The following is a 12,500-nucleotide window of genomic DNA, read 5'->3' on the forward strand; positions in this document are numbered from 1 at the left end:
CCATTTCCCTGACCATTGTGTTGTGTACACTTGCGTTGAGTGTTCTTTAATATTTCGAATATTTGGCCAACTCTCGGGTATAGTTGACCGAGATCTAGCGTTTCTGTCTTACATTTGAGACGCAATGCAAATGCAAAACGAATGGAAATACAAGAGCAAAGTTAATTAAAGGGGTACTGTCATGAGCTGCGCATGCTCCAGTTTGTTTGCTCTCGAGCCCACGGAAAATTCCAGCCGCTATCATGAATTCACGCGTGAGTCACGTATATTCGCCGGAGTTTCTCCTTTGTCCACTATGGCCCTCTCCAGTAGACACCATTTTGACTTTGTTGGTTCAACTTGAAAAAAGTTAACCTAACACTTTTAAAGTTTTCACAAGACGCTAGCGCATGCGCTTCTCGTGACAGTTTCCCTTTAAAAGTAATGCGATTGTAACTAACGCATGCGCCAAAGAAGACATTGAAGAAGAAAAATCTTTTTTTTTTTTTTTGCTTCCGATTTAAGCTTGTTTTTGCAATCCCCACGTGCACAAAAGGCAAGATACAACACTTACTGCTTTCTTTCCATCACGGTTGAAAGTGAAAGAAAGGTCTGGGGCCGAAACGTAGAACCTTAGTCGAACTTGATTCGTCGAACCTATTAATTTTGAAATAGGCGCATAAATGGTGCGACGTCTGTCGCAATTAACAAATTAATTGATTCCACTCCAGCATAAGTTCGACTTTCCAAGTCTGTCGATAATACGACAGTGGTTCGGTGTTTCAGCAAACGCCGTTCTAAATTAAACACGCGCTGGCCTAAATTCATAAATCATGCAAATTACGAAATAATTGATTCCAATGTGATGAAATGCGCAAACGTTACAAAAATACCATCTCCCCCATCTGCCAAACGCCTCTCCCTCCCTCCCCCAAAGAGGTAAAAAAAGGTAAAGTCTGCTACAAGCCTAGAAGGCCCATCAGGCCGGCGCCTATCTCCGGTTTCCGTAGCATGTAGCGACTAGGAGTATTTCTACTCCCCCTTGGATGGGATGCTAGTCCATCGCCGGGTTACCCCCAGCATTAGATTCGCCGGTACCTATTTATACACCTGGGTGGAGAGAGGCACCGTGAGAGTAAAGTGTCTTGCCTAATTGCAAGAACACAATTGATCGATCAATGGATCCGGAGTAGAGCACAATGACCATGAGGCCACCGCGCCTCCCATATCCCCCCGAAGAGCATGGGCTGTATAAAGACAAATTCGCGACCGGGAATGACGAGCTCTCGAAAGTCATTGCTCTCATATTATTGACTTCTTAACTGAAGGCAAAAAGATTAGCATTTTTTTAATTTACAATTTAGACCATGCACAATAATGTTTCAACTTTTTTTTCTGGAATATCCGTCGTTTTTCTCCTTTAAAAAATGTGTTTTATTCCAATTTTCGGCCATCAGCATTGCGGCTCATAATGGAGGAATCAGCGGCCATTCTTGCAGCTTATGACGTACGATATGGGGAAGATATGCGACAGCGCCCCATATAGAAGCGGTGTTTTTGATTGATGTTTGTCCTGAATATTGAGTCCGCGAGGAAACATCAAAACAAGGAAGAAAATTTCCACAGCAGCACTTGTTTCTCTTCAATACGAAATCTCTGTTCCCCTTATCATACGCCTCAGCAGGGTGCTGATTTAGTTTTTGAGCTTGCACTGAAAAGGCAGAAACAACGGGAAAAACCTAATTTCGAACGTAATTTGATCGCAAAAAACAGGAAAGGAGAAGAATTAACCCCACACGCTTAACTTTACTAAGTTAGGCTTTCCAAAAACAATGTTGGAAAAATTGCTGATTGTGGGCTTCAGTTCTCCTTTAAAATGACCGCTTCTCTGGTGTATCGTGGAACCTATTTTTGATAAATTCGACGCAACTAAGATTCGACGTCTACCCGACGGGCATCAATATATTCTGCATTTTTCTCAACCTTGCTCCCATGCATTCTGTTCTCTGCCTCCTTTCAGTGTCGTTGAGGAGAAGGAGGGTCTTTCTCGTAAACGACAAAGGAGGCAGAGAACAGACCCTATTAACGAGGTTGTCATTTTTTTTTCGGGAAGAAACTTCGGACCCCCCAGAGTATGCTACAATTGCTTAACTGACATGTGCCTTTTCGAGCATTTGCACCTGATTTAGCGTCAGTTTGGTTTCTGTTTGGAAACAAACTTTCGTTGCTTAAAACTGGGCCATCTCTTTTCTAAAAGAACATACTAGAAAGTGCGTAAGAAAAGACAGACTTAAAGAAGAGTCCCCTTTACGGTATTCTGTCCTCTCTACTACTGTCGGCAAATGTGATCGGCTTGGCGGCGTTGATATCTCAAAACGATTAATTATGGCGTAGGAGACCACGTAACAGTAAACATCCAAGAGTTTGCCTTCTGCTGAACACACATAAACAGTTACAGCTGCAGCTTTTTTATTCGTGTTTCGTTTTCTTTAGATAACATACCATTGTTGCACAAAAAAAGATAAGTCCAACATGAGGACTCTTTACCTTTCTGCTTATGAAGTAGAGGAGTTTGAATCTTGGTTGTCTTCATTGAGGTTAGGTAGGTGATAAGTGCTTTTGTCAAGATCAGGTGGCTGATAAGCGTTTTATTTTTCGCGATGAAAAGCGTTTTCATAAAAGCAAATTCAGGAGATCAACTGTCGGAAGCCACGAATAATAATAATAATAATAATAATGATAATAATAATAATCATGATAATCATTATCACATGGAGAAGAAGAATAATAATAAGAAGAATTTAACAATTTAATTTACACTGAGGTTGTTCCGCTGTAAAATCATTCGGATCGAGAAGCTTGCTTGAAACATTTAAGTTTACATGTCGTTTTTTAAAAAAACAGTCCGTGTTCAGAAATGCAGTTAGTTGAATCAAGGCAAATGCATTCCATATTGTTCTGTGCCAAGAGGACGAAAGATTGCTCTTCGACGGATTTACCTTATGTGCTATGTGCTGGTTTTAACGAAACTGTCGTGTCCTAAGAGGATCATTGCCTCCAATACAAACAAATAAAAGATTGAATTGATTGCTCGAGTCTGATAGAGAGATTTAGCAAACATCGTGTTTACGAGAAACTTCAAACGCAATGCTAAATCTCTGTAATGAGTCTTTTTAATTGTAGCTTGTATATAGATAACCCAGTCAGCCTAGCCAAGTACCACCCTGGTCGATTTACGGGCAAGACATGGTCCTGTTGTAAAGTTGTAACGTTCTGGGGTTCTCCAGGGTGCAAATCATGCACAATATATGGTAAGTTGCGTTATTGCTTTGGGAAGATTGAAGTATTAGCACTATTAGCATTTGTTTCTCATTCGCGGTAACTCCGAACTCACTTCGGCTGAGAATCAGTTGAGAAAGTCTGATCGTCATTTAATTGCTCATTCTTTTATTTCCTTCACGGCTTAAATATATAAAATTTGTTATATAACTGAACTGCGGATATTGAGGAATTTTCAAAAGAATAATCACTGCAGTTAAAGAAACAAAATAGGAGGTTTGCAAGGAAGCCTGACATCTAGGATTTAAGGGACTGCAAGCAAGTAGTGCACAACGTCAGCGACTGTTTTCAGAGCCGACCTGAAATTTACAAGCTTAAATCCTACTCATTTCCTGACCACATCTCAACCCAAAAAAATATCCGTTTCCTCTGCCTGGTCTCAGTTGTTTATTTCGTCATGCCCTAGGTTCGTACAATTATTATCAAAACATTTTTCTTCTTCATAAGTTTCTCGAGCTCTTCTAATTGGTAGGTCTTTAAATCAATCAGACAAATGCTGGTTTTTTACGGGATTGAGAAAGGGCGAATTCCTTTCAGAGAAAGTCCTTCCGTAGTAAATCGAAGGACTGGTTATGAAACCTTAAAACCTTCAAGAGCAAGAACAAATGCAATGTCGCAATCGATGTTGAATTGACCCTTAGACTGCACAATCTTTTGTTTTCACTCCGCACTGGTTCGCAAATGACTTGCGTACAATTTAATCCAAAGATTTGATTGGTTATCTTCCCAAAAAAGGTTGTGTTTCGTTCATTGTTAAGGTCAAAAATACAGCCAAAAACATGAAACAAAAAGACTTGTCGAGTTTCATAACCATCTCTAGCTCTATGCATTAACTTTGGTCCTTCTAAAGAAGAGCGTAAATTGAAGCCACAGCGGGCGTTGCTTTCAATTCATTTCCAGATCTCTTTTATCCACGTTAATGCGATTTTGTTTCAGTTTTAGATAACAGAAATCGGTTAATAAGCCTCATTCAGTTTTGTCACATGATGGACTATTTTATATTTACAGGAATTCCTGATTTTAAAAGGCAAAAGGTAGGGATGTGAAATAAGATTAAAAGTTCAGTTTGACGGTACTTTAGGGATGAAAGGCTATAGGATTTGCATTCAATTGTAAAATGGCAACTTTTTCCCGTGCGTGTGCACTGTTTCGTTTCCTTTATTTATCGCCTGCTATCGCCTTCAGTGGTTTTGGTGTACGTAGACAATATGATAATTTCACATTTAGGGTCATTGGTTAAAAAAAGTTGGAAACTGACCAAAATAAAGCCAAATTCTCTCAAATTACTTAACCATTGCATCCTTAGCAACGCACTCCAAAAAACACGTCATTAGGCCCTTAAGGTGACACACCATAACACCAATCTGGTGTGGCTAACACATCACGCATGCACACAAACATTTCACCGGGTCCTTGGAACAGTACACGAATATACAGATCTTAAGCCGCGTTTCGCGGCTCACTCGTTCAACACAATTTTAGGGAGCTTTAGTGACGACGACGGCAACGGCGACGAGAACGTCGTCGTTAAATGTGAATTCCTGTTATTTTAATCGCTCCGCGACTATTCCAAACATTGTAACGTGACAAAGATGTGGCATACCCTGAAGAACGAAACTAGTATGAACGGCGCTCAATTTAGGAGAGAAAACGAAAATTTACCCTCTAGCGCTGACGTTCTCGCTAAAACCTCAAATTTGGAGTTTGCTAGATTACTTTCCTTTTTTTTCTCTCTACGTTAAGAAATCTGGAAAGTTGATTGGCCAGAAGTAGAAGCAAGACAAGAAGATCACCTGGGTCTACCATGGGTATGGAGGTATGGTCCGCTAAGCTTCCATTGGATTGTTCCTGTAGAGGATGGAAGGGCCCTTCTGTTATTTCCCTTTCGCGTCGCAAATGGCCCTGTGAACAATCGGTTTAAACTGCGGACGAGCCCACAATGTACGGAGTCTTCAGGGGGGCCGTTTCTGGCGAAGGTACCGAAACTTTTCGGGCGTCACAATTCCCTCTGTATCTTTGAGTCATCAAACTTCACAATCCCTTTGTTTTGCTTTGATTTATTATTTCGAAAACTAAAAGACCATGCACTCAAAACAAGGGGATGGCAGATTTACAAATGGCTCCACTGGCCCGAAAAGTTATCGGAACGTTTCGAGAAATTGGCCCCTGCTACAGTTTTGCGTTATTTAAGAGAATTAGTTATTAGAGACAAGGCCTGCGGATAGCAAAATTTTGAAGTCAGCTAGATTTCAATAGTTATTTACAAACCCCGTTGTTTGTCCAGGACCCCGAGAACTACATTTTTTCCAGCCTAGTGGCTTACCAACAAGGGGAGAATGACATAGACAAAGAATATACGACAAAAGTACATGTACTTTATCTGCCACTCTAAATTATCTCAAATCCTTCCGTAGATTGTTTTAAACGGGAAGTTTCACAACGAAGACGCTTCGATTCACATTCTGCCGGAGGGCAGCTCTGACATCTTAAAAGAAAAGTTTAGCAACCAGTCAAGGCTAATGATGTGAGTAGAAAAGAAATTTTATTTTAGTGCCTGTCGATTTATTTCTGAAGAAGTATTTTTTTTGCAAAATGATAGGACTCTAAACCACGACAACATAGTGAGGCTACATGGAGTTGGACAGAGAGGACCTCGCAACTTCATGGTTCAAGAAAACCTGATTAGTGGTAACTATATAACTTTTTTTAAACTGCAGACAGTACTGTTTCAGCCTTCCGGGCCTCACCAGTGCAGTGCTGATATCAAGGATAGAGGTAGGGCTTAAGGTGGCTCAAACCAGTTTCAACACTTAAAAGAAACGTTTTTATTAGAAGGAGTGACACTGCGACACTTTGTCACTTAACAGCAATGTTATGGTACCATATCAAACACCAATTATAACTCCGTGACCCCCAATTTTTATTTCTGAAAAGTAATTAGCATGTCAGAATGGAACTTTCCGCAAGTTTGAAAAAATCCTGTAGACCGGATTCAGAGCCACCTTATTTAATTGAAAATTTAAGGTAGTTCTAAATCCGCTCCACAGAATTTTTTTAAACTTTGCAGATTTTCATCTTGGCCTCCTGATCACTTTTGTGCAATAAAAGCTTGGGGTCACCGATTTCGTTTTTCAGAGCCAAAATGTGGGGTGTTTTTGCAAGGCTTTCCTGTTACCATAGTAACTTGTTACGTCAAAAAAATCACTGCCTCTTGTTCAGCAATAATTTTTGTCTCACATGGTACCATGCATAACATTGCTGTTACGTGATAAAGTGTTCTAGTGTCAATCTTTCTAATAAAAAGGTCTCTTGAAAGTGTTGAAATTGGTTGAGTCACCTTAAAAAGCCTCCCCAAATAATAGTTTTTAATTTGTTGAATGGAGTACGCGTTAAGATTTAAGTAGCATGCTACCGAGTTTTCTTTCAAGAACAAAGAGTTCTTCAATTAAATTTCGTAGGTCTCCTTAATGTTGCAAACGGTTACCTTTTTTCTTGCGGTGTCCGCCACGTTTACTTGCAGCAAACAAACCGAACAACCGCTTCAAATAAACGTGGCGTTCAAAATCGCTACCCGAGGCTCAACGAATTTCCATCGGATAGTTTTTTAAACGAGGTACAGTACTTTTGTCATTTTATGAAATAATTAGGATAGTACGCGCACTCTCATTAATTAATTGGGAGAATTCTCGACAGTTATGCAAACCCGAGACTGTCGCAGGTTTGCATAACTGTCTCGATTCCGGACACTCGAGATTTGCATTATCTGGACAATGTGTCATCAACACATAACTATTAACAATGCAACCAGCTTACTAAACTTATGCCCCGTCCACATCCGGAGATTTTTGTATCCGCAAATTTTGTTATGCGGATACAAAAATATCTGCGTCCACCCGTAGCGTATACGAATCGTATACGACCGTCCACATGTATCCGATTCGTATCCGGACATCTCAAAGGATTAGTCAACAGAGCATGCGCATTACAAAGAAACCTGAGCCTGCGATAATTTTGGCGCCAAATTCGCGGCTTTCTTGTTTGTTTACTTGAGGTTTCAACACGTGTGAGCTTGAAGAGCGAAAAAAATTCCTGTTAAAAAACACTATAAAAATGTCTCAATTAAGAGAAAACAGAAAAAAACCAAAGACTAGAAGCCGCATAAGGCTTAGACGTCTTCTCAAGTAGTTAAAGTTTAGATTTAACATTGCAACATTTAGTTCGAGACACGCTATTAGGCTTGAAAGTAGCCCTAGTAGCATTGAACACACAACGTTTCTGCTCGCCGCCATTTTGGAAAATCCCGCGCGGAAAAAGACTGGTTCTGATACTGTGACGTCAGCGTATACAAAAATATACGGATACGAGCGTCCACACGTATTCGGATACACAGCGTATACAGAAATTTCCACTCTGGAGAGCGTATACAGAAATCTCCGGATACACCGAGCGTACACGTCGGACACTTGTGGACGCTAGGTGAATCCGCATAAAAAAAATTGCGGATACAAAAATCTCCGGATACGTGTGGACGGGGCCTTACGGGAAAAGCCGCCATTCTTTAAAGACGACTCACCGCAAAAAATGTTCTTAGAGATATTTCCGACACTTTCAGGTGACCTATCGGAATATCTAAAGAGCAATACGTCTCTTGTTTTCTCCAACCCTTCTGAGATGGGACTCATCCTGAACCATGTGATCAATGGAATGGAGTACCTACACGACAATTCCATAGAGCATAGAGAATTGGTGAGCCAAACGAAACTGCAGAATGAGCCTATGCTGATTGGAGTTTATCTGTTTATCTAAGGTTTCCGTTTAAATTGTCATGAACAGGGTACTTTCTTCCTTTTAAGAACTTTCAGATGTTTCTGCTATTAAGTACTTTTGAAGAAATCTGATGCAATAGAACCGGGGCAAGGGTGGTACATGGTGTGTAACTTTCAACCTTTTAGCTACCAACCATGACCTCGAGTCCGAATTCGGGTAGGAACGCGGGCTCATCCACGTCTGAAACCCAAGCCAATGGACCTATAAAACGCATATGCACAGTGAGAAAAATGCAGTGCTGATTAACTAATTTTCCCTTTGTTAGGTGCCGAAGAATTGCCTTGTGGGCGAGAAAGGGCAAATCAAGATTTCAGGTTTTCATTGTGCGAGGTAAGATTTCGAAAGACTATGCACGAATTAGTTGTTGAAAGATTGGTTTCCAATTTGGTCCCGTAATAAACAACATTCTGGACAGTCGCAACCTGCCCAAGTAATCAGAAAAGCCAATTGCAACGCAAGGCAAATAGATGCAGCCGGTCCTATGTGCGGGAAAAGCAAGTCACAGTTGATTTTTCGCTGTCATATATACACAAAAAATTTGGCGCGAGAGGTTTTAGCCAAAAAACCAAGCATAAAAGTGCCCTTGCAACCCGGCTAAAAACCGCTGCTAAATGGCAAGAAACGTTAGCCTTGTTTGCAAATACTGAAATAATGAAATAATCCACTATCGCAGATCTCCTTGGTGCAAGCAGACGCTTTCTGGCGAGTGTTACAAGAACAAAGTGCCTATCCCAGATCCTGAGTTCTTGCGATCTTCAGGCGGATTATGGTCTGAAGTTTGGGCTTTTGGTAAGTATGTAATAGTGATCAATACTCAAAGATCACAATCATTACTTACTTTGGCCAATCTGGAAAGACGGAGACGTAAAGCAGGTGCAAGTACAAATAGCCAGAACTGAACGCCGACACATCAGGGCCCAGTTGTTCAGAGGCTGATTAATTTAACGCTAACTCCAGATTAAAATATACCAAGGAGTTAATTTCTCAACTCCCAAATGTTGTTCAACGCTGATATTCGGCAAAACTTAGCATTAGAAGAAGTCAATCTTGAAACAAAAAAAAAATAAGCAAAAGAAGCTTTCACTAAAATTATTAAAATTTAAAAACATGAAACAAAAGTTAAAGCTAATCCTGGATTAAGTTAATCGGCTTTCTTACTAGTTATGAGAGCATAATAATCTCTTGATTTTTTTTATTCGAATCTTATTATTTTGGCAGAACAAATCAGTCAGTGCGCATAACTCTGAGAGATATCTGCATCGGAATTATAAATTTAGAATGCCCTTTACTAAACTATCTATTACTCATAGGAAAATTGTACTTGTGGGATTGTCGAAGGAGCAATAAACTTTCAAATATAGCAGGATTCAAAGTTAAAGTTGATATTAAATATCAGACAGGAAAATATGTGTGTACAAAAACAACAAATTGGCACATTTTGAGTGGAAATGGAAAAGATAATTCTGAAGTATTCTTAGGTATCGGCGTATTTATTGGTATGTGTGTATGTGTATGTGCGTGTTCGTTTATTTTTTGTAAATAGAGAGTAAGTATCGCATTGTAAGTAGTGTAAGTACTACATTGTAAATATTGTGAGTATGTTTAAGCAATTGTAAGAAATTGTAAGTAGTGCTTTGTGTTGAAATATTTATTTAAAAAAAAAAAAAAGTTACTCGGCTTTCGAACAACCGGGCATAGAGCTTTGACTGGCTATTATCTCTGACTTCTCATTGGATAATAATGTGGAACAAAACTTAGAGGGGAGATCACAAGTAGTAAGAATAGCCACATCTTCCCCACGAACTCGTAAGTTAAACGGGGGCATTCCCCAGGGAACGCGAATCTGATTCGCTCTGATGAAGGGCTAACGCTCGAAACGTCAGCTCTTAGAATCTCTGTACGGTGGCCAATTTACATTATCAACTCCGTTGATAAAACCAAATTTTTGTATACTACTTCCCCACCGACGCAGCACCACAGTTTCTTTAGAAACTACCCCCTTTATCCTTAAAAAGCCTGGTATTTTTTGCTATGACAGTGCGTCTGTCAAATTTCCTTTTCAGGTCTGTTTATATTCACTGCCGTCACTGGAGGTGAACAGCCCATCACATCTTTGGAGCAGGTATGCTGACACTCTGGAGAACCAAGAGTTTTAAAGTGACTCCTTTGGCCGCCAACATACACTGAAGGATGATTTGTTACCTTTCCTTGACTTTGACTTTCCTAGGTTTTAAGCTTCAGTCAATCAAATGAGACAATGGATGACCTAGGCTGCCTCGTGGAGAAGATAACACTTTGTTTACAAGAGGTTTGTTGCACTCACTGAAATAAAAAATAATAAAAGAAAAAAAAAATGGACACTTCCATTGGAACGCTTTACGGCATTGACTCCGGTTTAAGTTGTGGTGTGTCTTTCTTTCATACACATGCGCGGGTTGGGTAGGTGGGTGAGTAAAATCAAATATGAACTGATGTGAGCTACCAGAGGTGTCTTCAGTTACAAGCTGACGTTCGATCTCATCCTAGAGAAGGATCAGGAAACTGCCATGAGACTTTGTGACATATATGTGCGGTATATAAATCCTAAACTATAAACCATTGGGTAGTTACCTTTATTTGTCTCACTGTCCGAAACAACAGCGTAGTGAAATTGACAAGTGCACACAAAAATCTTGCAAATATCGCGAAATTGCTCAGTATTAGTGCCAAGCAGACAATGTCATGTTTTCGGTTTTAGGATCCAAACGCTCGTCCCACCTTTCAGGAGCTTCGAATTCAAGTTTCAACGAAAACTGGATCATCGACCCAAAGTTGTTCTTCTCATTCTTTGGAAGGTAATTAAGGTTTTGAGTGCTGCAAGGTTTTGGCCGTGGAAAATGGCACTGAAAAGCCTAGTATCGCATTAAACGCAATGACCAATTCAAGACGAGTTTCCGCTTAAAAGAGGGCAAAGAACGAAACCGCATGAAAACAAAGGCAACTTTGGTGCAGAATAGCGAATTTCAATTAATTATATTAAAGAACTAGGTACAATTCGGTGAGCTCTTTGGTTTTGAATGAGATGCAAATGAGAGCCACGGTGGTTTTTGCGATTCCGCACTTTAGAGAGAAAAAGTTTTCTGCACTAATGAACGGAAAAGGGAAGCTGACCCGCGTTCGATTCCCAGATTTGACGCCACATGTGGGTTAAATTGAGTTTGTTGGTTCTCTAGGCAGCTTCGAGAGGTTTTTCTCCCGGTGCTCCGGTTTTTCCTTCTCCTCAAAAACCAACCAACGATTTGATATAATTAGTTGTTTGATTTGATTTGATTTGATTTGATTTGAAAAGTGTCCCCAAGTAGTGCCTCGGTGTTATCATTGTGTTTCTCAGTAGAGCGAATTACAAGCGAGTGTCGTGAAACCAAAACCAAAGCAATTACTGTGGCCAATCAAAAAGGACGGAGACAATCCAGTAACCCAATCAAAACTCGAAGTTATTACCCGTAGCCGACACAAAACGCGCGAAAATGTGCACGCGCGAGCCACGATTGGTTTCGGTTTCACTTCTGATTGGTTCAAAAAAAATGGCGAGAGAACTTTGAACCAGTCACTGCGTGAAGTAAGGAAAAACTAAAGTAATTCGCTCATTATCATCAGTAATTAAACTCGATTAACATCCATAATTATATAAGCCTCGGTCTTAACCATCTATGAAATATGTCTTGGCATTTACCGTCTCTATTGGCAAACTCCTTTGCAAACTCATTGTCATTCTTTCTCGCTTATCATCAGACACTCTCCAAGCACAGAGCTCAGCAGAGGAAGTAGCCACAGGTTCTCCAAACAAACCCCCAAGGAAAGGAAACGAAGAGCCTGCGGTCTTCTTTCTCGAGGATGATGAAAATTCAACGATGGATTGGGCTAGATATGAAAGAACTACACCTTACACCCGAGACGAACTCGGGAACTTTAGGGAGTTTCCTTGCATGGGTACTCACGTCCCGTTCGTTACTCCCTTTTGGCCATCCCTACCGTGTTAAATTTATTTATTTATTTTTTTTTTCCCCTCATAATTATGTACGTGTAACTTTTCGTTTATTACTATTGTAACTGAGTAGAATGCCAATAAAGCTGTTTAATAAAAAAAAAATGAAAAAAAAAAAAAAAAGAACTCAGACAGCGCCTAAAACAGGCAGAGTTGACTGCATTGAAAGCGAAGGCCTTGCAGAAACGAGCCGAAGCAATGAAACTTTCGATCCTTGAACAAGTTCACGAGGCAGATGCAAAGTGTCTGAAAGAAGTTGAGATGATGACAAAGTCGTTCCTGAGGCGGCTGACAGAGGCCAACGATCGCGCAGCAGAAGCTGAGCAGGCTC

The 12,500-nt window shown here is 40.3% G+C and overlaps 1 protein-coding gene across 1 annotated transcript in view; it reads left to right on the forward strand.

The window, feature by feature from the left end:
• Nucleotides 1-2,511: 2,511 nt before the first annotated feature.
• The window catches only part of LOC138017446 (uncharacterized), an 11,026-nt gene continuing 1,037 nt past the window's right edge, over nucleotides 2,512-12,500 (forward strand). Inside the window, exons 1-13 of the mRNA XM_068864531.1 lie at nucleotides 2,512-2,576; nucleotides 3,163-3,290; nucleotides 5,062-5,126; nucleotides 5,733-5,842; nucleotides 5,918-6,006; nucleotides 7,931-8,064; nucleotides 8,411-8,475; nucleotides 8,819-8,934; nucleotides 10,209-10,267; nucleotides 10,373-10,453; nucleotides 10,883-10,979; nucleotides 11,917-12,114; nucleotides 12,294-12,500. The exon at nucleotides 12,294-12,500 is cut by the window's right edge and continues 1,037 nt beyond it. Of these exons, the coding sequence (XP_068720632.1) occupies nucleotides 2,512-2,576; nucleotides 3,163-3,290; nucleotides 5,062-5,126; nucleotides 5,733-5,842; nucleotides 5,918-6,006; nucleotides 7,931-8,064; nucleotides 8,411-8,475; nucleotides 8,819-8,934; nucleotides 10,209-10,267; nucleotides 10,373-10,453; nucleotides 10,883-10,979; nucleotides 11,917-12,114; nucleotides 12,294-12,500 (1,414 nt within the window). The remainder of the gene's footprint in view (nucleotides 2,577-3,162; nucleotides 3,291-5,061; nucleotides 5,127-5,732; nucleotides 5,843-5,917; nucleotides 6,007-7,930; nucleotides 8,065-8,410; nucleotides 8,476-8,818; nucleotides 8,935-10,208; nucleotides 10,268-10,372; nucleotides 10,454-10,882; nucleotides 10,980-11,916; nucleotides 12,115-12,293) is intronic.

Source organism: Montipora capricornis, chromosome 9 (assembly GCF_036669925.1).
Source record: "Montipora capricornis isolate CH-2021 chromosome 9, ASM3666992v2, whole genome shotgun sequence".
In the NCBI taxonomy this organism is placed as follows: domain Eukaryota; kingdom Metazoa; phylum Cnidaria; class Anthozoa; order Scleractinia; family Acroporidae; genus Montipora; species Montipora capricornis.